Genomic DNA, 26279 nt, shown 5'->3' with positions numbered 1-26279 from the left:
AATCCAGAGGGTGGGATATTAAAATGCATTTAAAACGGAGCTCTATTACAAGCATCCGTCGCGGGCGCCATCTTAAGGAAACAATGGAGTTGGCACAGGGCTGCACCGATGGATTATCCTTCCCCAGGGTACCTACCCCAGTGGAGGAGCAAATCTGCTAGAGGGCAGCCACCACAGCCCTCCACGGTGGGCAGACATGTGGCGCTCTGCATACTTACCCCAGTGGAGGAGCAAATCTGCTAGAGGGCAGCCCTTGCATGCCACCCCTCCCCTCCCGCTCCCTCTGCTAGGGTGGGCGGGCCATGTCAAGATGCCGGGTCCCCTCCCCCCTCCCTTTCATGCCACCCCTCCCCTCCCGCTCCCTCTGCTAGGGTGGGTGGGCCATGTCAAGATGCCGGGTCCCCTCCCCCTCCCTCCCCTCCCTTGCATGCCACCCCTCCCCTCCCCCTCCCTCTGCTAGGGTGGGTGGGCCATGTCCAGATGCCGGGGGCCCTCCCCCTCCCCTGCATGCCATCCACCAGCACTCCTCTGCCTCCTGCAGCCTCCACCGATGTAGCGGGGACATTCCAGAGACGTTGCTGGGGGTGGAGCCAACATTACTCCATGCAGCCTTTGTCTGCTGGGACGCTGGCGCCAGGGGCTTGGGCTTATACCCCTCTTTTAGGTGGTGTAAACCCATCGAGCCAAATTTGGGGGGGGGGGGCTTATCAGCAGCTGAGAGGCTTTTTGTTTGTTTGTTTTTTGCCTCCCTCCCAGAGGTGGTGGGAAGGTGCCATGTCCTGCCTCTGGGGGCTCTGGATTGGACCGTAAGCCTGTTAAGTGCTGCTTCATCCTTTCAGCATTTTAACAACTTCTGGTTTAGAATTAAGTCATGTGGACCATAGTACAATAATCTGTTGTTAAGATGCAGCCTTATTTATCTCGTTTTGTTTTAAGTTTATCAGACACATTGGGCTACAATAATACAGTAATTACATGGCTTTTGACCCACTTCCTAGCCCAGTGCAAGCTGTTGATTTAGACCTTTAAAGCCCTACATAGCTTAGGATTGGGGTAGCCGATGGACTGTCTTCTCCCATTGATTCCTGGCCAAGTACAAAGATAACATGGAGTGAACCTCTTGACTGTCCATCAACCAGAGAAGCTGAGCACAAGAGAGAGGGCATTTTCTGTGGCATCTGCATAGTTATGGAACAGCCGCCCCATGGAAGTTGCATGGTCTCCTTACTCTCAACCTTTAGGAGGCAGCTGAAGACAGTTTAATTGAGGAAGACATTCAATTAATTTTAGTTCTTCTGCCTCCCAGCAGCTTTAAATTATTGATTTTATATTAGTGGTTTAATGTATTTAATTTATTTTATTGTGTTTTATCACCATTTATATTGTAACAGCCTTGAGTTCCTGTAAGGGAAAAATGCAGCTAATAAATATTGTAAATACTTTAAAGTAAAAATAAATAAATAAGCTGCCAGACAAAAAAAGAGAAAAACACAAGAAGGCAGAAGATGAAATGTCAGGAGTATGAATAAACTAATCCTGTTCAGACATTTTGACAATCAGACAGGGACTGAAATTTCCTTTGGCTTGGAAATTTCTCTCAACAGATCTCTGAACAAATTTAATTTCTGACTCAATAGGAATAGCAGTTTCATGCTGTTACCCTGTCATTAAGACAGTTTTATTCTTCATTATCTTTGTTGTTGGTATGCTTAATACTGTAATTTTTTTAAAAAAATGGAATGTTGTTCTTTTGTTTGTTCTCTTTTGTATTCAGATCTATAATACACTGATCGAAACTGGTGAACTGGAGAATACATACTTAATATATACTGCAGACCATGGCTATCATATTGGACAATTTGGACTGGTGAAAGGAAAATCTATGCCTTATGAATTTGACATCAGAGTTCCTTTTTATATCCGTGGGCCTAATGTGGAGGCAGGATCCTTGTAAGTTCATTGACTTTATGAGAAAGCCATCTTCCTGTTTGTGCGTGGCCTTTGTAAGATGTTCTTTATTTGTTTTTTTACCTTGTCCTGTTCACAGTCTTTTTGCAGTCTGATAACACTCAAACCAACATTCTTTGCTGCTTAGAAATTTTAGGAGGCATATTAGGATAGTTTTGAATATGATTGATTTTAGCTTTAAATTCTAATATAGCCTATATTCCTTGTGAACTAAAAATTGGATGCAAATAATATTACAGAAGGCTGCTATAAGGATGATTAAGCTCTTTGTGTCTTAAACTGCCAGAACAAATTGGCAGTTACAGTACATGAGAAAAACCATTATTTCCTCTCTTTTTTTGAAAAAACAGTTAAACTTTACATTGTTTTATAGTGACAAAATAACAACAGATCTTTAGACTGAGTACTTAGTTTTGGCAATGTAATTTCATGCGTCGTATTCCTTTTCTTCTCCCTCATCCAATTTGGGTTTGGGTAATATTCATTCAGTGGAATATCTCCATTTTTTTAAAAGTATGAAGTGAGGAAGTTAGATGGGAAAGGGGGGAGCGGGCAGAACATCTAAGGAACATTCCACATCTGGTTTCCTAGACTGTTTTATGAAAGAAACTTCATCTGACAAAACCTCCCCACTCTCAAGCACAGTATTAGTAAAGTAAAGTAAAGCAAAGCACAGTATTAGTAAAGAACAATCAACAGTTTTCACTGATATTTTTGATTCTGCATACAGTCATACTCTTTTCTTGTGGTATTAGGAAGCAGCAATTGAGCTCAAATGTTAAATTGAAATATCCTCTGTTGTTTGTGAGAGAAAGAGTGAGAGAACCCAAACTGTATCCATCCTGTTCTTTTTTCCCCTGGTTGTCTATACATCCAAGCGGATAGCCTCCATACATGACAGAGTTTCAAGCTAGCTTTCGCACATGGGAGGTGTCTGAAAAAAATCTAACTTGTCCAAAATTTTGCCTGTCATGCTGATGGAACGTATAGTCCTTCAACTAAATTCCTGTCCAAGCCATGATGTTTCAAAATAATAATATTGTATAATTATCGCTGCCTTGGTGTATCATTATCCTCAGATGTTAATTAATTAATACAGTTAAATCCCTGTTCTCTCCTGTTAAGAGAAGCCCATGCAATATTTACTTGATGTTCCATTTACCCTCCTCCCTACCAGATAAAGACACAAAAGAGTCTCCTTGGTTTATCCTTTGAGATTAAACAGTTACAAGCAGTTTGTCAGTGACATACAAGAATACAGAGCAAGACTGTTAATTAAAATGGTAGCTTTGATCATCTAAGAAATTATGTAAATATTACTTTCTAAGTAATTATTTTAATAGCAAATATTTGCACTGAACCAATTATTATGGACACAGTGCCATAGTATGCAAACTTAAATGTATAGCAGTATGCATATATTAACATAATTAGCATTCACATTTTCTCATCCTTTGCTTTCCATAAACTAAAAGGAAAAGAGCTATCTAAGCAAGCAAGATTAAGAATGATGCAATTTTTAAAGAATGATGCCATTTTTAAAAATATGTAAATAAAATATTCCTAGAATTTTCAACATTAATGCATTGCAATGTTGTAGAGCTGAAAAGAGCAAAAATGACAACATGTTATCACTACTGAAAATAGTGTTATATTGAATGTGCCAAAAATACAAAATGCCCAAATAGGGGTGACTTGAAGGATAATGCAAGAGCATGAGGAGATTTATTACAAGTAATTTGTAATTGCAAATCCCAAGGACCTCAAAGTACTGGGAAGATAGCTGGAATGTTTTTTTAGCTGTATCGTTCTGTTTCCTCTTGGACAAGTGTAATCCATCCCCTTCTAGCCTGGTTTCCCTCTAACTACCTACAATCATATACCTGTAGTAAGTTAGTACAGCCTTACAACAGTGGCGGGTTACAAAGCTGCCCGGAGACTACTGAATCCCAGGGATTCTTGCAATGCCAGGAATTATGCATGTGTCCAGGTTCCCATGCTGTGTCTGGAATAGTTGGATCCCTGTATGAATCAAGGAAACGTATCAGACAGTTGTGAGACTTTTAAGCTCATTCTGCACTGTTTTCCCCCCGCCTACCTAGGACAGGGGGGAAAGCTCTTTGAATTGCCCCATCTGTCTGATACATCTGTACCCAGTGGGTGATCAAATCAAAGTCTGAGCTCTACCTAAAAGATGAAATGACTATTGACTATTTAATTAGTCATACTTTGGTCACATTATGAAAATACAAGAGTCATTAGAAAAGACAATAATTCAGGAAAAGTTGAAGGCAGCAGGAAAAAGAGGAAGACCAAACACGAGATCGATTAAGTCTGGAAAGGAAGCCACGACTCTCAGTTTGCAAGATCTGAGCAAAGGTGTTAATGTAACCTCTAACTGTGGGTTCTGTGGGGCAGAACTTGGAAGGAGTTGCAAAGAACTAAATTTTAAAACAAAATTTAGTTTACTTAACAAATAAAACTTTTAACATTTACATTTAACATTAACAATTTACAGTCCTTCTAAGTTGCATTTCAAGTCCTTATCTTGAAAAACTACTGATAAATGCAAAGTCCAATTCTTCCTGCTGGTGGTTGGCTTATGAAGACTTCAGAGGCTTGGTGAATGGGATCCAAGATGATGAAGGTCCCCAAACGAACTCCCATCAATTACATACATAGCAAGCCCTGAAACAATAAATTCTAACATTTACAATTATAGCAAAAATAACCAACTCCCTTCCCACTAGTTCCCAACAACTTTGCAATTACCTTAAACAAGGTGTTAAGAGCTTATAACGGATTAAATCAAGGTCCCAGCCTGGTAGCCTTGCTTCCTCCAACTTCACCAGTTTTTGCAGCCTTCTCCGGCTTAGAGTCTCCACCCCTTTCTGGGTCAACCCATTCTGATCATAGGGGTTACATTCTCCCCCACTAAAATTCTGTCGTCCCGACAGTATTTATAACTTAACCCCTGAAATCATTAAACAATGACACATTACCATAGGAGTGTTGACTCCAGTTAACCCCACTGAAAAGTTTAGAACATAATCAGCTAACTTAGTAGGTTGAGTTCTAACTCTTTGAGGTCTAGGGGGTGGGTTACTGATTTCCTCAGAGATCCCTGTACTAGGTGGAACCACATTTGGTGAATCTGACAGCACAACTTTGTCTTTCTTTTGTCTTGACTGAAAAGGATTTCCAACTGCAATAACCTCATCAGAAGGGGAGCTTGGAGTAAATTCTCTTGCCATAGGATTGAGGTCTGAAAGGGAGTTAGATGTGGATGCAAAATCGTCTCCTACTGAGTTGACATCAGCTAGCTTTTGTCTCGTCCTACCACTAATAGGACTGTCTGGACTGTCCAAATCATTTATGTTCTCTGAGGAGGAAATAAATCCACATGGTCGCAACATATCCCGGTGCAGAGTTCGAACAACGCCTTCACCATCTTCCGATTGCACTTTGTATACAGGAAGGTTTTCATCAGGTTGCTCTAGAACTATATGCACAACAGGTTCCCATCGGTCAGCTAATTTCTGCATTCCACGGGGACTTAAGTTACGTACCAGTACTCTGTCTCCTGTTGAAATGTTTGATTTGATGACTTTCATATCCCATCTTCGTTTGTTGGCTTGCTGATGCTTTTCACTTTCCTGAGTGGCCAAATCATATGCATAACTAAGCCCGCTTTTAAGTCTCGTACATATTCTTGATGAGCTACCTCTGTCTGCCCTTCGACTTTATCCCAAAACACAAATCAATTGGTAGTAGTGGTTGTCTTCCAAACATTAAAAAATAAGGAGATTCTCCAGTAGTATCATTTTTAGTGCAATTATAAGCATGAACTAATGGTTTTATGTACTTTCTCCAATTAGATTTCTTATTTACTTCTAATGTGCCCAACATGTCTAAAAGGGTACGATTGAACCTCTCAACAGGGTTTCCTCTTGGGTGATATGGTGTTGTATGGGATTTAGTTCCTGCAATTTTACTCAGTTCTGTAACCAGTTCTGACTCAAAGGCTGCTCCTTGATCACTGTGGAATCTTCTAGGAAATCCATAATGGCATATAAAATTTTCCCAGAGAGTTGTAGCTACTGTTCTTGCAGTCTGATCTCGAGTGGGGTATGCTTGTGCATATTTGGTAAAATGATCAGTAACTACTAAAATATTTTTGGTGCCATTTTCATCAGGTTCAAGAGTTAAAAAATCTATGCAGACTAACTCTAAAGGAGCATATGTTTTTATATTCACTAATTCAGCTGCTCTTTCTACTCTCGCTTTCCTCTTTACACAGCGTTCACAGTTACGGCACTTCTGTTCTATAGCTTGTGCCATTTTAGGCCAGAAGAATCTATCCCTAGCCAATTCCAAAGTTCTTTCAATTCCAAAATGACCCATTTCATCATGAATGCCTTCTAGGGCTCCTCCTCCATGATGAGTGTAAGGGATCACAAGTTGCTCTACATCTTCTCCTTTCGTTGAACCTTCCGATATAGAACTCCATTCAACAGAAAAAGTCGGGGCCACTCTCTCAAGTACAGTCTAGTTTCATACTCTTCTTTTCTTTCTTCATCCCAGGTGGGTTTATGCCTTCTCTCCAAAAAGTGTATTATTCTAGCTATATATCTGTCCCTTCTTTGCAACTTCTTCCAATCAGGAAACTCATCATTTTGATCAGAAGGGGATTTAATATGGCATCCTTCATTTGCAAATTCTTCTGGAATACTGTCCTCAGAGGCAGGTAAGGTCTCAATATAACTGTTGTCCACTTCATTAAATCTTGGCACTACTGGATGTTTGGGGCATACACTATGAACTTGGATAACTGCCTTACAGACTTCAGCATCCCACCTACTCTTTAGTGCATTGGGATCATGTTGAATCTTTAGGAGCATTTTAGAAATTCTTTCTAGTTGTTTATTCCCTTCCTCATCATCGGTGAGCTCTTCATGCCTTCTAGAAAGTGAGTCAGCATCTATATTAGCTTTTCCAGATCTGTAGACTATTTCAAAATTATATAAAGATAATGCTGACACCCACCTCTGCCCTGCAGCATCTAATTTGGCAGAGGTTAGAACATAAGTCATTGGGTTGTTATCAGTCATTACCTTAAACTCTGACCCATACAAAAAAATCGTGGAACTTGTCACACACGGCCCATTTTAACGCCTAAACTCCAATTTGTGCACTGGATAATTGCGTTCACTACGGCTTAAACCTCTACTGGCATAAGCGATGACACGGAGACAGTTATTTTGCATTTGGTACAGGGCGGCACCTAATCCTGTGAGACTAGCATCTGTATGCAATATATATGGCAACTTCCAGTCTGCAAATCCCAATACTGGTGCTGTGGTTAACTTTAACTTTAAAGTCTCAAAGGCTTCTTGGCAGCCTACATCCCATTTGTCTTTGAGAGACTGGTTTCCTTTAGTTTTACTTCCCTAGAACTACCTGCTAGCAATGAATTTAATGGCTTAGCAATGATTGAATATCCTGACACAAACCTCCTATAATATCCAGCAAACCCAAGAAATCTCTGAAGTTCACTGAGGTTTGTAGGCACTGGCCAGGTGGTAATGGCATCTGTCTTTTCCTTGTCTGGCTTTATTCCAGAGGCTGATATGATATGACCTAAATATTTCACTGATGATTGAAATAATTTACATTTAGAAGGGGCCAACTTTTAATCCATATTTCTGAAGTCTTTGGTAAAACCTTTGAGGGAGACGTTCTTCATGCTCCTCTTTAGTTGTAGAGAATATGATCAAAATCATCCAAAAAGGCAATAGTTTCAGTAAGGTTCAAGCCTTGCATCACATTTTCCATCATTCGCTTGAAAAGGTTGAGGGGGCATTTGTTAACCCTCATGGGGCATCATCTTAAACCGCCAATTACCAAAATGGGGTGAGTGAAATGCTGTCTTTTGGCAATCTGCTGGGTCCATTGGCACCTGATAATATCCACTTTTAAATCCTAAGACAGAGAACCATCTGTGATCCCAAGCGAGTAATGCAAACATTTCTTCTATTCTAGGCAGAGGGATAAGCATCCTTTTTCTCTGTTAAAAGTATTTAATTTCCTATAGTCCACTACCATCCCTAAGGGGTCCCCATTTTTTCTTTCCTCTACCAATACTACTGGTGATGCATATGGACTGTTGGTTTCTTTCAATTATAGCCTCTTAAAGTAGCCAACTCCCTTAGATGTTGGCGTAGGGTCTTCAAAATCTGTAGGTGGAGACTCCATTTCCTAGTTCTCTCTCTAAAGGGCACTATCACTCTTTTAAATGAATTTTGTGGGTGACACCTGAAACCTCTCCCAATGTCTAAATTCCATGCATTACTGCAAAGACCCCTTGGTGTTTCTTGTTGCTATAACGCTTTTGAAATTCTTTCCTGTTCACCTTGGCTTACTTAATGCTGACGCTTCAAAAATTTAAAAAACTGGGAATTCATTTACATTGGTGAGGTCCAAGCCTAGCAAGGCTAGAGCTGTTGTCCATTCTACTTCATAAACGTTAGCAACTACTGTATGAGGGCTTTCCAATACACATATCCTTTTGTGTCAAATTCATGACACATGACCCCTATTCTCATATTTAACACTGTAGGTTTTAATTTATTTTGTGGAAAGATGGACAACCCTCCTCTGGTCCGGGCTGCCACTTCTGGCCCTCTTCTAAAAGGGACTGTTGTTCCTATTTTCTGTGGGTGAAGTTTGCAACACACTCTGTCACTGTGCATGATCTTTCCTGCTGGGATATGAACAGGCCAGCCTTCCCCGCTGTAGCAGCACTTCACTTCCCCTCTTCCACTTCAGCCTTCTCTTTCCTTTGACTTTCTAAATAGTAGCTGCAAGCTTCTTTCCAGCAGCGATATGACAGAGTCTTTATGCAAGCTGCAAAACTGATCCCATCTGGATTGAATATTGGCCCTTGAGTCACAACATCTTAACACATTAGGGTACTCAATAATGGCTGAAATTTGTTGGATTCAATGCGTTGGTCTGGGCAAGTACACTAGAGCTAAAATTTCATATTTCTCTCTTATATCTTTGGTATTATTTGAAATATGCAAGTCTAGGAATTATAAATCCCAAATAGGATACTGGTTCTGACCTCCTGCTCCTTCTATTTCCAAATAAATCCCTAATAGGTTTCAGCTCCCCGATGAGATAAATGGAGCTTTATAAAAGGATCTCTCACAAATGCATCGCCACTTGTGAACCTAGTATCTATTAAACAGCTGCATTTCACCCCATCCAAATATACACACAATCATTGCATACAAGGTCCTATCAAGCCTTGCAATAGTTCCTTTGCACCCATATCTACAGTCACCTTCCAGGATGCCCATTGGCTTTTGCTATAACTGCTCTTTTAGATGAGCCGATCTAAACAAGTTTCTTCCTCTTTGGTTACCAGCTATATTTAGTAACTTTTGATGAACCAATACTGGATTTACGGCTTGATTGACACAATCAATGCGGTTTAAGATGACCCTTTAATCCACAGTTAAAACACTTCACCCCTTTACTGGGGTCTTTAGAGGCTACACCATTCTCCTTTCTCTCAGACCCCTGGGAGAACTGAGGCTTTGAATTGCTACAGTCCCTTGCTTGCTGAAGCTTCTAGTTTAGCCACCTCCCTCTCAGATTCTAAGTATTTAGATTTCCAGTCAATCTGCTTTGTTAATTTACCACCTTTGTCCAGTCACTGTACTTTTATCCAATTGTTCCCACAATTTTATTGAAAGGCTTTCCCTTTTTCATGCATCTCTTTGCTTCAGTTTCCTTTCCTGTTTACAAGAAATTTCTTTCTCTAAAGACCTCACTGCATAGAAGGAGAGCAGCATATGGAACTTCTTTTAGTCCACTACTGCACTCCTATGTTCCTTATTTTAAGGGCTGTTAGTAATGCTTCATGCCAGCATCCCCTAAAGAATTGTTCCTGAACATAGAACTTAAACTCTTCATTAGCAATCCTCCTCCTTCTTCTGATATTTCCATAGCCAGAGCATGCAAATCCGATTTAAATATACTGATCACGGGTTCATTAATGTGCTGATAGGTCTCATAAAAATTTAGCTTTCAATTCAGAAACTGGAACAATATTGCCATATGCAATTTCCAAAATAGCAAAACATTGTTTTTGCAGGAGCATCCTTCCCTGCTCCCAAAGCTATGGGCAAGTACGCAGGGAGGCAGCAGAAGCTCTCTATAATTTTCCTCTTCTTTCTTTAATATTTTCAGGAACACTTTGTCATCCTGCAAATTAATTCTCTTGCCATGAACTTCAGCCATACTGAGTATTCTATTTCCCTGCAGCTGGTTTAGGAATTGAGGAAATACCAGAAAATGTTTTTCTTTTAATTGCAACCTTTAGATCACTTGCTGGAAACTTTTAGCTATACTTAGCAGTTTGCAAAACTCTTTCCAGAAGCTGTTGCAATTCAGAGTTTACACACAAGGGGTAGAGGTTGCAACTGGAATCAGCCTTCCTTCATGTAACTGCCAAACAGTGTTCCTTTATCTCCCCTGTTGCAGAGGGTTTTGCTTTCTTTTCCCAACTACGACTGTTGCAAACTTCTGCATCAATAGGAATTACATCCCATTTCCCTTGCAACTTACAGTTTATACACTGGTTGACTATCTTGCAAACAGAGATTATGTGGTTTTCAAATTCACGCACAGTAACATCTCTTTCCCCTCTGCCCTTTATCCTTGTACAGATTTTAGCAATTGCAACTCATAAGTTTCCACAGCATGCTGAATATCCTCATTTACATCTCTTTGAACCTTGTAATGTCACATAATAACAAGACAGTTTTATGGGGATCAAACCCAAACTTGTTGTGCAAACTTCCATTGCAAGCAATTTGCAATCTCACTTCCAAGCCCCACGCTGGTTGGGAGCCAATTTATGTAACCTCTAACTGTGGAGTTCACCAATGTGGGGCAGAACTTGGAAGGAAGTTACCAAGAACTAAATTTTTTAAAACAAAAGAATTTAGTTTTACTTAACAAATAAAACTTTTAACATTTACATTTTAACATTAACAATTTACAGTCCTTCTAGAAAAGTTGCATTTCAAGTCCTTATCTTGACAAACTACTGATAAATGCAAAGTCCAATTCTTCCTGCTGGCGGTTGGCTTATGAAGACTTCAGAGGCTTGGTGAATGGGATCCAAGATGATGAAGGTCCCCAAACAAACTCCCATCAATTACATACATAGCAAGCCCTGAAACAATAAATGCTAACATTTACAATTATAGCAAAAATAACCAACTCCCTTCCCACTAGTTCCCAACAACTTTGCAATTACCTTAAACAAGGTGTTAAGAGCTTATAACGGATTAAATCAAGGTCCCAGCCTGGTAGCCTTGCTTCCTCCAACTTCACCAGTTTTGCAGCCTTCTCCGGCTTAGAGTCTCCACCCCTTTCTGGGTCAACCCATTCTGATCATAGGGGTTACATTAACAGTAGGACATTTTGGGGGACATTAATTCACAGGATTGCCATGAGTCAGAAGCAACTGGATGGCACTTCAAACATTGAGTAGGTTTGTTGGGTCTCATTAAGGCTCCTCATAAACTGAAAGTCCAGCAGTTGCACATGGCACATGAAGTGTCTTTCATGATATTTTCCCTGCTGCTGTTTGTCATTTCAGGGACCCCTTATGACCTTGTGAAGATCTTTAGGAAACCCTGGAACACAACTTGGAAACCACGGCTTTAAAACATGATAGGGGCCATGCGATGCATGGGGCATTCATTGAAAATGCTGGGGGGAAGAATTAGGACTAATAAAAGGAAACACTTCTTCACGCAACATGTGATTGGTGTTTGGAATATGCTGCCACAGGAGGTGGTGATGGCCACTAACCTGGATAGCTTTAAAAGGGGCTTGGACAGATTTATGGAGGAGAAGTCGGGTTCTGGCTACCCAGTGCCTGAGTCCTCCTTGATCTGAGACTACCGTCTACCTTAACAGACCAGGTGATCGGGAGCAACAGCCGCAGAAGGCCATTGCGTTCACATCCTACATGTGAGCTCCCAAAGGCACCTGGTGGGCCACTGCGAGTAGCAGAGAGCTGGACTAGATGGACTTTGGTCTGATCCAGCTGGCTTGTTCTTATGATGCATCCAAACAATGGGACTGAAGATGTAGCACCTCACTCTGACTGACTGGCTAGAACTAAAACAGGGGATTGCTGGGTAAAGAAAGGAAACTGCCTATTGGGAAATGTCTTAAATGGACAGGGGCTAACTAAAATACCCTTCCTTAGAAGACTTAACAACGAACTAAATCCATTCTAACTATGGGGAAACTGAAGTTTAATGGGGAAATAACAAAAGCCTCTGTGGGGGCATGACAGTGCATGCAATATTAGCATAGCCTATATATGCTTGCAATTTCATCCCTTCCTGCATCCCTGCCTGCATTGCAGATAGAAGAAACCTCAGTACCTGCAGATGTACATACCTGCAATGAGAGTACCTGATTATTTAATTGCTCAATTCATCTACTTTGTGCACTTAGCAAACCAAGTGCCCAGGAAAAAGCACATGAAATTTCTATCTGGACAGAAGCTTAACCTTGAAAATGTTTTCTCTGAACTTTCTTTCTTCTCCTGAGATGTAGCATTTTAAATCACAAACAAATTATGCCCTGCAGGAGTCTCCCATTTTTGTGTCTTCTGAGCATCCAACCCTTTTTCTATTATGGACACACAAATCAAAGCCTGAAAAGACCTGATAATTCAAAGGTCATTCTTTAAAGAAATTGGCTAAGTCATGCTTGCACGTGCTTCAGGAGGCGATGTATCAGATGTGAAATGGATGCAAACTTACTTAGAGCCCCTATTTCCATAAAGAGGGAAATGCCGACTACCATGTCAGCTTTGTTAATGCCGGTCTGCACCTTCTATTTTTCATGTAAACTAATTGCTTTACTGTCCCCACTTATCAGCCCTGATTTAATAGCAATTGCTGTAGTAAGGCCTCATTACCATAGGTTCATTACTTTTACCCAGATATGCTACATCGCATTAACTAGTAATTAAAATTAAGCTGCACTTGTCAAGCAAATGAACAAATGTATCATCCCGAGTTCTTGTCGGTGTTTGTTTGCTTTCAAATCCAGTAATTCACAAATGGCCTCATTCATTGTTGCAAATTAGGATACTGCTGCCTTGCTGAGTCTCTAAACTGTAAATAGGTATAAAGGCAGAAAATGAACCATATGGCGCTATCTTTTAACTGGAATTTCTCTCTGTGAATTACAGCAAGCGTGTGCTTGCCCTCAAAGATCTGTATAATTGTGTTTTTCCCCCTTAGGCATAGTTTCTCAGCAGTTTTCTCTTTTGTTTTTAGTAAGCATTGTATTGAGTGAGGCAGCATTCTGCTAAGAGACTATGCTCAAAATCTGGACGTCTCCAGTTGGAATTTTGTCATAAACTCACCAGGAGGTCTTGAACAAGGCATTCCTTCTCCATCGAGCCATTCTGAAATATGGGGACAGTCATACAGACCTCCCTGACAGAGTACTTGTTCTGGACTGGAACAAACTCATGTATTTGAAATATTTTGAATCCTAAAATGCCACGTTGTTATTGACTTTCTTCCCAGAGTGTTAAAGGACAGCTCACATTCTGACAGCTGGATTCACTGTTAAATTTCATGAATACCGAATTTTCAGTTCGTACTTATCCCAGTTATTATCATGACTGGTGAAGTAAATATTAGACTTCAGGTGGAACCAAACACACAGCTGCTTCTGAAAATGGCAGCCGACAACCTATGGATGTCCTCACAATCACAGTGTTGTATGTTTCTTTGCCCATTCTGTGCATCATTAGCTAGTGATGAGTAGGAATGCTGTGATATCTAGACATGGGTCAGTTTTATTAGAATGTTGTGGGGAGAATCACAAACCTGGCAGAACCACAGTGGACATGTCAAAGAGCTACATGTGGCTCCCAACCTAGAAAATAAGTATTGTTGGTCTAGTTCAGGGTTCCCCGGCATGGTACCTGTTGGGGCCGTGATGTCCACTAGTACTTCCAATGGTGCCCACCGAGCTTTTTAGAAAGTGAGTGGGCCATTGTAAGGCAGGGCTTGCTTCTCACATTCAAATTAAAATGAGGAGGACAGAGAAGCATGTGGCTTTCTTTAGTGTGTGGTTCCATCCTTTTTCAGGATTTCCTTCTCAGGGGGCATGTAGAGGGAGGTATTTTATTTGGCTCTGCTTCCCCAGGCAGCCATTTTGGGTCTGGGTCTGCCTTCTGTGGCAGCCATTTTGGGGTGATGCTCACCACACCCTCTCAACATTTCAAAGATATTCATAGCCTCAAAAAGGTTAGGGGGCCCTACTCTAGTTCATTCCCTTCCAGTCTGCACTGTCCCCTTTACATAGCATGAGAAAGAGAAGTAGCAAAAAGTATATTTAATTAGTCTATTTAATGTAATATCTTCCTACCCTTTCTCTGGGAGGAGCTCAGGATGGCACCCGTCATTCTCTGCTGTTCCATTTTATACTTACAACAACCCAAGAGTTGGGTTGAGAGAGAATGAATGGGCCAGCATCACCCAATGAGCTTTATGGCAGAACAGCGATTTGAACCTGCGTCTCCCAGATCATAGTCCACCACTGTAACTAGAATGTCCCACTGGCTATCCTTAGAAAAATGGGCTGGCAATCAATCATTCCAGTGGCTTGGTTAGGCCAGTATGTCTATCAGTGTGTAACCAAGTCACATCATAGCTCTGATCATTGGACTTCATGTGTATCAGGTAAAAGATTGTGCACAAGCAACTTTGTATATGTATGGAAGCAACCTGAATAGAAGGTCAGACTGACAAAGAAAAAGAGTTTGGATTTATACCCTGCCTTTCTCTCCTGTAAGGTGGCTTACAAACTCCTTTCCCTTCCTCTCACCACAACAGACTCCTTGTGAGGTAGGTAGGGGCTGAGAGAGTTCTGAAAAACTGTGACCAGCCCAAGGGAAGCATGGTTAATGAAAGACGTTACCAAGAGGGATTTAGAATTATAAGCATATTCTCTGAGATGTCTTTGGCTGCCTTCACATCACAACCCTGCTATTCCTTGGAGGTCCCTGGCTGCCACTATGTGGGCTGAGAGAGTTCTGAGAGAATTGTGACTAACCCAAGGTTGGTCACAGGCTTCACGTGGAGGAGTGGGGAAAGACAGTTCTCCAGATTAGAGTCCACCACTCTTAACCACTGCTCAATGCTGTTTTTCATTTTTACATGACTTATTTTATTTAGTTTTATTTCTTTATTAAGATTTATACCACACTCTAAATGGAGGTCGCAGTGTGGATGACAAAATTAGAAACAACAATAAAACATCAGCAAAAAAATAAGAAAGTCTTAAAAACCATAGCATTATCCACTCACATACCGTCCCCCACCACAGATTGGCAACCATCAGAGAGAGCAACCGTCAAAGGCCAGGGTGAATTGGAAGGTCTTCACCAGACATGGAACACATAAAGGGGGGCACCTGGTGAATTTCCATGGGGAGACTGTTCCACATTCTGGGGTCAGTCACAGAGAAAACTGTCCCACATACCTCCTCCTCCAATACCGCAGCAGAGGAAGGGACCACCAGAAGAGTCCCCTCCCCTTTGAACTCAGTGAGGTACATATTGCAAGACCCCTAGCACCTGGCTTTAGTGTCAGTGTTCACCTCTGGAAAATGTGAAAGGAAGCTAAAGGAGAATGTTTTTCCTGGACACTGGATAAGCACAGCTACTGCACAACACACAGTAGCCAGAGTGGAAAGCTTCTGGTCTTGGATGTATGACTCCCTTACACATGTAAGTCCTTGAAGGACACTAGGAAATTATGAAATATTCTCATTTCCTGATAGCATCATTGTAAAATCAAACATTAATAACCTGTTCGCACATTTCTTGTTAGCCGCTCTGATATGTTTCCTCTCGTCTGATTTCATCTCTATGCTCTCATCCACCCTTCTGCTCTGCTGTATTCTGAAGCTGTTCCCATGGGAAACAGGATGACCCATTTCTTCCTTAACTTCCACACTTCATTGCAGTGATACTAGTATCTGCACAGTTTCCAGAAGGAACTAGACCATGAGATGGCAGCAGGTTATCTCTGCAATTAAAAAACAAAAAAGAAATCATGATTCCGGTTGACAGGATGCACCTCAGTTCTCAAAACAACAGAGGAGCTTCATGATCAAGTGCTTTTTTATATCCAGAAATTTAATTTCATCTTTGATCTTGGTTGGTGGCTAACGTTTAGGTAGTAAAAAGATTTGCATACTCAACTTCGATGTTAATTGTGGTTTATTTCTAAATCTCCACATTATGCTGGGGTGCTTTTCAGATTCCGTTCTGGAATGGATTGGACATTACCCTTCTGGAGGTTCTGTTTATCCGAGCACTTAGTTCTCTTACGTAGTCTTAATCTTTGCTGCTTATACTGGGTTTCGAGCCATTCGTGGAATTGACCTTACCCATCTCATCATTCTCATTGCAGCCTATTACAATTCCTAAAGATCTGCCCTCAGGGGTTCTGGGGACCCTCAAAAACACAACAGACAGTGTCATAGTGGGGGGATGAAGCAAGAAGGAGAAACGGGCAGAAATTGCTTTCCCCCACATCTCCCTCCACACATGCTTTGTTCATGCACTTATCTCACTCAGAAGGAGGAGGGGTGATTTCTGGATTCTAACCTTTTTGATTGAGTTCCTTACCACATCCCCCTTTGCTTCTGGGGGGCCCCAGACCATTTTTAAGGGTGGGAGTTTCCTAAGTAATTGGTAGAGGGGATGTAGAAACCCATTCTGCAAATTCCTGCCACTCACAGTCTGCAGGGTCTAACTCAGTATTTTTGAACAACTTTTTGCTACTTTTATTGGGTTGCCGCTGGTTTTAAACGGCTTTCAATAAATGCTTTCAATAAAGACTGTGCGTATGTGCTTCTTTTGTAGGAACCCTCACATTGTGTTGAACATAGATCTGGCTCCTACCATTTTAGACATTGCAGGCCTGGACATTCCGCCCGACATGGATGGGAAATCCATTTTAAAACTGCTGGATTCTGAAAGGCCCGTTAATAGGTAAGTGTAGAAAATGCATTGTTTCCAACACTTCATAAATGTATTGTCGAAGGCTTTCACAGCCGGAATCACTTGGGTGCTGTGTGGTTTCCGGGCTGTATGGCCGTGTTCTAGCAGCATTCTCTCCTGACGTTTCACCTGCGTCTGTGGCTGGCATCTTCAGAGGATCATAAACTTCATAAATGGCTGGGGACCTCAGCCCCAGCTGCCACAACACTTCCATAGCTATTCATTATCATGTGCTCCCTCAACAGAAGAAAGAAATGCCAAAAAAACCCCACCTCAGTTCCTAGTAATTGAGTACAGAACAGCAGCATTAGAATTCATAGCACACTAATTGTGCTTCAGTGTCTGCCATATATATAATCAGCCAACCAGTGCATTGCTATGCTGGAAAAACTGGAAATAAGAGAATACTTACCTTTTGGCAGCAAGAACGGAAATGGAAGGAAGAGGGAGGACTGCATTAAAAAGTAACTTGATAACTCAAGAAAAGGACACTTCAGTTTTCTATGGAGTTGAAATCAGCTGTATATGCCAGAACAAGAATGACTGCAAGGAAAGGGGTAGAATTGTGGAACAGAACCAGCTTAGTTTATCTCAGGAACCTGGCTAAAGCCTTGCATGTGAAAAAATCTCTGCCTAAAGACCCTGGAGAGCCACCACCAGTTGGAATAGACACAGTTCGGCCCTTGATAGACCAATATTCTGGTTCAGTATAAGGCAGCTTCACTTATTCATGGCCCACAGTCTAGTTATGTGAAGCACTCTCCAATTGGTTTTTTGCTCCCAACATTCCATTACCGTAATCCTTACATTTTGTGAGGAAAATTGGTTGTTTTGCTACTGGGAAGCAGGAGAACCCAGTAAATGGCAAATATCTGCTGTAAATCCAAACCCACTGACGATCATGTCAAAAGCATCTACCTTAGGAGTCTCTATTTGCGAGGGGATGGGCATTCATTGGCACCTGGGGCAAGACTGAAGTCTGTGAAGCGCAACATAGTTTCATGCCATGTTTGTGATATTTATCAGATCTCAGATTATCAAGTCATAACCAGGGTTAATTGTAGTTAAATGTTCCATCTCCATCTGTCCTATGCATCAGCAACACTTGCAGCTATATTCTGTGAGGACTGAATGGGCTTTACCTAGGTGAGAGCAAATGTCTCCTATATTATCTTGTAACTATGTCTGTCAACATTTGTCTGCCAGGTGCATTCTAATCACACATCTTCAAGGGAGGAGCCAGGTAGCTTTTCTACCGATGCAGGGCCCAGGGACTTTGTTCGACTTTCATGTTAAGCTTGTTTTTCCAGGTTCCATTTGAAAAAGAAGATGAAGGTCTGGAGGGACTCTTTCTTGGTGGAAAGAGGGTAAGTGTTATTTACAGACTCCTGACCTTCAAAAGGAAAAGGTCACTGAATTGCTACAGTCAAACCAAGTGTATCCAACACCAGTTGCACCTGTTTTTGTGTTGTATTTTTGTGTTATATTTGTGGAATTGCTTTATTCTTCTTTAATTCATAGAACAGCCAGCCACTTTTTTCATTTGTGGTAATGTTGCAGTGTTGTATTGAGGATGTACAGAAAAGCACATGAACAAGACACTAGGTACGAAATTCAGCTTCATGACACTCTCGACTTTCACATTAATAAAATAATATGTTTCTAGCCCTTTGGGCTGCAGGAATGTGCTTAACAGCATGTAAGTATGGTCTGCTGAAATCTGGGAAGTTGAGGAGATGTCTCGGTAATCAAGTTGCCAACCTCCAGATAGAACATGGAGTTCTCCTGGAATTCTAGCTAATTTCCAGTCTACAGAGATCAGTTTCCCTAGAGGAAATGGTAACTTCACAGAGCTGACTCTATGGTATACCATAGATTCTAGATTAAATCCTTTCCCTGCCCTTCCTGTACAGGTACCATCCCCAAATCTCTAGGAATTTCTCATCCTGGAGTTGGCAACCCTACTCGATAACCTTCTCCAGGATTTTCAATACCAACACAGATAGTATGAAACAATGGTTTTTGAAAAACAACCCAAAGTGGCCCAGTGCATTAATCAAATTGAAAGACATTGTGCAGAAAATCTCAATTTTTATACTTTACTTGCTTTACAGTATTAGGTATTTTTGGTGCAGAACTTTGATTGTTTGAGTGCAGATGTTTATTCTGTCGCAAAGCACTCAAAGCCCTAGCAACAACAACACCCAATTCTTTCATTCATTCATTTACTCAAAGGTCTGCATAGCATATTTGCTGTCAGACCACATAAGAATGATTCAGTTAAATTCATGAAATAACCAAAGTCTACTGTGACTCTTACCTGTACCAAAACTGCTCATAAGAGGTCTTGAGTGTCTTATCCCTTCAATAGAGGCTTAATGTGTGGAAATGGGCAATTGGAAGCTTTTCAGGGCATGGAGGTAAATAACATCCCGTCAAACCTCTGTTAAAGGACAGGAGAGTTTTCTCTAGGTCAGTTGGCAATCCTAAGTAAAGGTCTTGTGCATTGACCTACGATATTTAACTCATTTCCTGTCTACCTGTGATTTCTCCTTCTTGGTTCCACATCAACCTAAAATACCTTTTGCTATTTTCCATTCTCTTCCAGGGAACTTATGCTTTTGTTAAAAAGAATAATGCTGAATTTATTAACCTAAATCTTTTCCAAAGTTGTATGCCTTGTACAGAGGGTTGGGAGATGAGTAGAAACTGGATCTCAGGAACAAAACTTAGGTTAAGAAGTAGCCAGATTTTTTGCTTTGGCAACATTGAATGTTGGGGAGGTAATTTGCAAATTCAACTCTCAAAAAGGCAGAATTCCCAATAAATAAAGAGTTTCCAGAAGTGGATGAGACAATGAGCTGGGTTCTTCGTTTGTCTTCTGCCCAGCAGAAGAGCACTTTAACCAGTGGAGGAAGGAGAAAGTTTGATTGAGCCCGCCTCTAACACTGCAGGCATCCATATCATGCCCAGCACTATTTAGGTGAGGTGGGAGCACTCTGGCCCCTTCTGCACAGCACAGACAGAGCAGGTTGCAGTCAGGATAAAGTAACCCTCTCTCCTGTTTTCACGTTGACATGCCTCCATGCAGGCAGTGAATGGAGACTGTGGAAGCAATGCTTTTTTACTTACCTCCCTTGCTGTGTAGCTATGTGGGTAAGCAGGCATGGACCCTTACAGCCATGCTGACATCTTGCAATGCCATGAGACATGCAATGCCATGAGACATCCCTGTGATCTTGCATAACTACATAACTGCGAGGCAGGGACTTTAAAAAACAGGGAAGCGCGGTCAAGTAAAGCGCTTCCAGGACAGCCATTCATGAGCAGCTGCAACCCACACTAAAACAAAAGAGTCACGGATAGTGTGATTCTCTAAAAACCTGTTTTTGGGGGGAACACAGGGCAGATTCGCATTAGGGGCAGGAACCGTGTGAAGCCCCCCCCCCAAAAAAACGGGCTTTTTTACTGTCGTTAACCTGCGTTCATTGGCTCATGCGGAAGGGGCCTCTGAACTGCAGGGGCAGTGTTTCAAAAATGCTGGTGGAAAGGGCCATTACATCAGAGTCAGCTTAGGGTTTTCAGGGCAAAAGATGGACAGAGGTGGTTTGCCATTGCCTCTGCATAGGAACTCACTTCATTGATGGTCTCCCATCCAGCTCCTAACCAGACCCAGCTCTGCTTAACTTCCAAGATCTGGTGAGATGATGCTAGCCAGGACTAGCCTTCTTAGTGCCTGTCAAAAATACAATAGGCAATAAATTAAAAGCCAGATAACTTGGATATAAACAAATGTCAGTCTGCATTGTTCTTGAAAACTGCTTGTATGTCTTTAATGACACAATGATGTTGTGTAAGAAAACCAAAAAGTGAAGCACAAGCAGTGCTTCCATTTTGATACGATCGGTATTTATTTGGCCATTGACCCACAAGCAGTACCATTTCATAGAATGTAGTGCTGGTTGCACCTGTTTGTACAGGAAATGTAAACATGCCCCACATCCACACTACTAGTGTTGGAACAGTATTAACTGAAATGTGTTTGGCTTCCTCCATTTCCAGGAAACTATTGCACAAGAGAGAGAATGAGAAAATGGATGCTCAGGAGGAAAATTTCTTGCCCAAGTACCAGCGGGTGAAAGATCTCTGTCAACGAGCGGAGTACCAGACTGCGTGTGAACAGCTTGGGCAGGTGGGAAGCCTCTTGTTCATCAGGTCTACACCTGTGTAACTGCATCACAGGTGTTCCATTTAAGAGAGTATAGAAATCTTGTTTGCATCTTTGTTATCAATAATTTAAAAAGTACTGTCAAGTTGCAGTTGACATATGGCGACCCCTCAAAGGGTTTTCAAGGCAAAAGATGAGCAGAGATGTTTGGCCATTGCTTTCCTTCAGATTCTTCCTGGATGGACTCCGATCCAAGAACTAACTACTTTATTTACTTATTTATTTATTTCATCACTATGCCGCCTTCGCACCCAATCAGGGTCCTCAAGGCAGTAAACGTAAAAACATTTAATTAAACAATTAAAAATACAGATATAATTATAAAATTAAGTGAAAAACTCAGGCACTAACAATTAAAAGTATGCAACCAGAAATCTGACCTGAAGGGAATGTTGTTTCACTGTGGGGCACACTGCAAGTGCATAAGTAGCCAATGTTTTGCCACTCTGTGTTCCTAGTCATCAGGGTAGACCTTGATTATTAAAGAATACTTGTAATATAAGGTGAAAGAAGAACTGGATGCCTGTCATTTTTTCAGCAACTTAGAAATTATAGTACTGAATAATTTTTATTTTGGCTGGTTATTTATCATTATCATTGATGCTAATGTCAGACCCCAGATTGTTAAAGTCATTGTTACAAAACCATGATATCAGTGTAGTAAAGTTGCAGTCAAGGGTTTAAAATTAATGTGTCCTTCATTCACATGTGAAAAAATATGTCACAGATTTCAGTGCTCTTTGGCAATTTCTGCAGCATCTTGGAGAAAGTGAATAACTTCTGTCCACTGACCTATGTTCGCAAGCTCTTTTAAAAGCCAATTAAAATAACAACCCTCTGCTCTGTGGAGTGTTCTGAGAAGCTCTAGGGTAGCATCATAACAGTTGTACAAGGACTCCGTTTAAGAAATTTGCAAAGTTTATACAGATTTGTTTGTATGCTCTGTCTAGTCTGCTGGCAGGCTAATGGAAGTGAACTGTGAGTTGTTTAAATCTTGAATGAGGTCCTGTAATAAACTAAGAAAATACTTTTCCAAAACAGCTTTCCACCCTTCCTCATTGCATCCAAGGTTGTCAAGAATATTTTATGTACATGAGCACAACTGTCTTACAGTGTAAGAGACATGGCATGGCTAGTCTGTCTTAAGTACCTCTTATTTACTGAGAAAAAAAATGATGCTGCCTTTCCAAGAACTGCCCAAGGTAACTTGTGTGAATATATAAAATGCCATCAAGTCTCAGCCAGCTTATGATGATCCCAGCAAGGGGCTTTCAAGGCAAGTGAGAAACAGAAGTAGTTTGCCATTGGCATCCTCTACAGAATCTTCCTTGTGCAGAATCTTCCTTCCTTGGGAGCAGCAGTGGCGTATGGTTAAGAGCAGGTGTACTCTAATCTGGAGGAACCGGATTTGATTCCTAGCTCTGTTGCCTGAGCTGTGGAGGTTTATCTGGGAAATTCAGATTAGCCTGTGCACTCCAGCACACGCCAGCTGGGTGACCTTGGGTTAGTCACAGTTCTTCTGAGCTCTCTCAGCCCCACTTACCTCACAGAGTGTTCGTTGTGAGTGGGGAAGGGAAAGGAGTTTGCAAACCCCTTTGAGTCTCCTTACAGGAGAGAAAGGGGGGATATAAATCCAACTCTTCTTCTTACTTCCCTTCAAGTACCCGCTCCATTTTGCATCTGAGATCTGATGAGATCGAACCATACCATGCCACCTTCCCTTCCCCCAAATGACTTACAAAATAACAATAACAATGAAAACAAAACATTAAATATGACTAATCGAAACCTACCATTAAAAACCCAGTCTATCATAAAAACGTAGACCATAGCAATAAACTACTGACCACTTAAAATAACAATATCTAGAATACTGCTGTTTTTTTAATCAATCCTTTCTTTAAAAGCTTGAGTGAACAGAAGTGTTTTGGCCTGATGTTTAAAAGAAACCAAGGTACTCCTGAAGGGTCAGGGCCTTCTATTAGGGAGGTGCCACTACTGAAAATGCCCTTTCTCTGGCTGCCCCCTGTAGAGACACAGAGAACAGGGTTTGTGAAACAGATCTTAACTGATGGGCTGGACAACATGGAAGCAGGTGGTCCTTCTAGTACTCTGGCCCTATTTGACAACTATATAAGCAAAGTAATTAATAATATTTCCCTGTGGAATGAATTTAGTGGCTGTGATTCAGGGGTAGGGAAACTGCTTGACAATCAGAAGGTTGCAGGTTCAATCTCCGGTATCTCCACTTAAAAGATCAGGTAGTAGTTGATATGTGGGGCCTACCTAAGTCCTAGAGCCTACCTAATGCCTTGTTGGACCAATGGTCTGATTTAGTAGAGGGCAGCTTTATATCCATCTGTCTTGAGGTCTGTTGGACTAAGGGAAACTATTCAATAGCCATAAACTTAAGGAGTAAATTATGGAGCTGGGGGAAGGGAGGGAGAGCAGTCGTCTGATGGCAAGATAACCTCAGAGATCACCCCTATGTAATTGCAGACTGTCTCATATGAATTGAAAGAGAGAGAAGACTTATTGATTATGACAGTGCAAACCTTGAGTAGGCATTCAGGGAATCTCTTGGACTGTATCTTTGTCTTATGGTTGATTGCCTTCAGTAGCATTTAGTTCATGAATCCCACACACAACATTCATTGTATCATACCAACTGGTTAAATACCTGATTCCAAGGGTAGGATGTCTTTGGGTTATTCATTTAGTCCTAGAGTACCTTTCTCATATATCTCTCACGGCTCCTGGAGCCCTGATTTCGAACCTCATAATTACAGATGTCTTTCAGTTCCTTATTGCCTTTGCAAATTCTTGGCTTCTCACAATCTGCTAAGTGTGGCTTCTTATTTTCCCATCAGACACTGCCTTATTTTCCCATCAGACTTATTTTCCCATCAGACACTGATTTTGTTTTTTAAGGAGTTAAGTATATAGCTGTTGTGGGTTTTCCAACCTCTGTGGCCGTGGTCTGGTCATTTTCTAACGTTTCACCTGCATCTGTGGCTAGCATCTTCAGAAGCATGTCATGGTAACATTTATTTTCCTCCGTGGCACACTTAAGCATATGCTGAGAAGTCTGAAGAAGAACCACTTTTCAAAGGCAGAAAATTGCCCTGGAGGATGAGTGGTTTACTCAAATATGTTTAGTACATTTTAAGTGTTTCCCCCGCTCCAATTCTCCAATACATTATTAATCATTCACAGTACTTGGGAGGCTTTCCCTCTTTCTCTCCTTCTCCTTCTTGTTGATATGGTGTTGCCTGTAAGTTGTTTCTCAGTTACTTGAAATTTTTTTCTACTGATAGCATGATGACTGATTCTGCTCTTTAATGAGAGTTTGTGTGCTGAGTGGCACAGTGGAGGGTCTGTGGATCAGTGATAGCATGATAGGATACACATCAGTCCAGCAACCATTGACTTATGGATCTGTTTTCACCTTGTTAAGAATACAGAGGTGGATTCTGCACAAAGCAAATATAAAGTAAAATAAAATCCGTTTTGCGGGGGGACTTCTCACAGGCCAAAATTAGTTTGCTCCATTTTATGTCCCTCAACCCAGGATTTTTTGAAAATTGCTAAACTCGCCATTCTTTTGCAAAATCCTGGATTGGAGCCACTCCCATGTGAACAGCCAGGCAGGAGGCACCTTATTCGCCCCCCACCCCCGCACCCCGTCACGCTGTCCATAGTCAGGTAGAATCTGCCTGCCACAGCAGAACATGCATTATTGCCCTGCCATTGCAGGGAGGTCCTTTTTTCTTTTTGAAAAAAATTGTGTGTTGCACATGCGCAGCTGCACAGGTACAGCTGATCGTGTTGTGGGACAATCAGCATGGCTGCTGGGGTTCAGTTCTGTATGCCTGCACAGCTACACGTCTGTTACAGGAAATTTTTTAAGGCAAACGTCTCTGTGCAAAGGTGCGAAAGCAACCTGGATTGTTTCCATGGGCTCTCATTGCTGCCTGCATGTCATGCATGTGAACAGGAAAAAGGGAAACAGATTTCTTTATAATGACTGCAATCCGTCATACATTTGCTGTGTGGAATCCATCAATGACTTTCGAGCTTTTATTTTCATTTCTGCCTGCAGAAGGAACCAGGTCCAATTCCTGCCATCTCCAGCTGAAGGATTTTAGAGAGGAAGTGCTAGGGAAGACCATATTCTGTCTTCGTTCAAGGAGATCGTTGCAAGTCACCATCTCTCTTTGTATGATTCTTGCAACTGGTTGGCTACACTAACATCAGTGGTCTTAGAAGGGTGTAACACAGCTGATTGCAGTGATTTTTATATGTGAGCCAGTTACAGGGGCTTTTTAAATTAGATTTTAGTGGTGGGATTCTCCAAGCACTAGTTTCCTCCATTGTGCAGAGCAGAATTGGAAGGGCATTTTAGGAAAGTGGGAAGTGGCCAGGAAGCAGGGATAGGGGAGGATGCCTAACCCTTTGCCCACTTCATTCCTGGTACTTTTCCCCCTCTGAAAACCAGGTCTGAGAGCTGGGCTAAGGGAGTAGTGACTGAGGTGGAAGGGGACCAAGAGATGAGTTGAATGGTTTACATGACAGATGTAAATGCAGAATCCTATATTTTGTCTCTCTGAGAACCTAGACCCACCTAACTCCACTGAGAAAATGGATAAAGGCCTTGCTACAAGACGTTGGAGTGTCATGATGGGAACTCAAGAGATCTTATTTGGCCCTTAAAAAATCACTACAAGAGAACCCAATATGGGTCAGGGCCCCAGCAGTAGGCAAGAGGAGAGTCAAATCTTCCTTTATGCTCTGGTTTTCACAGCAGGGTGTTTATGTGTGTGGGGGTGGGGGGACTCCATACCATGCCTTACAGTAACCAAGTAACCAAGGGGGACTCCAAAGTTAAATATAGTTTGTTTTAAGAAAAAAATGTCTGCGGAATGGAGGAAGTATCCTCATGGGTTTTTT

At 41.5% G+C, this 26279-nt stretch overlaps 1 protein-coding gene across 1 annotated transcript in view; it reads left to right on the top strand.

The window, feature by feature from the left end:
- The window catches only part of SULF2 (sulfatase 2), a 158646-nt gene that overhangs the window by 96656 nt on the left and 35711 nt on the right, over nucleotides 1–26279 (top strand). Inside the window, exons 7-10 of the mRNA XM_048496285.1 lie at nucleotides 1775–1950; nucleotides 16964–17092; nucleotides 18412–18468; nucleotides 21164–21293. Coding sequence (XP_048352242.1) covers nucleotides 1775–1950; nucleotides 16964–17092; nucleotides 18412–18468; nucleotides 21164–21293 — 492 coding nt within the window. The remainder of the gene's footprint in view (nucleotides 1–1774; nucleotides 1951–16963; nucleotides 17093–18411; nucleotides 18469–21163; nucleotides 21294–26279) is intronic.

The sequence above is a fragment of the Sphaerodactylus townsendi genome, linkage group LG05 (assembly GCF_021028975.2).
Source record: "Sphaerodactylus townsendi isolate TG3544 linkage group LG05, MPM_Stown_v2.3, whole genome shotgun sequence".
Taxonomy (NCBI): Eukaryota; Metazoa; Chordata; class Lepidosauria; order Squamata; family Sphaerodactylidae; genus Sphaerodactylus; species Sphaerodactylus townsendi.
This window is presented reverse-complemented; position numbering and strand designations above follow the sequence as displayed.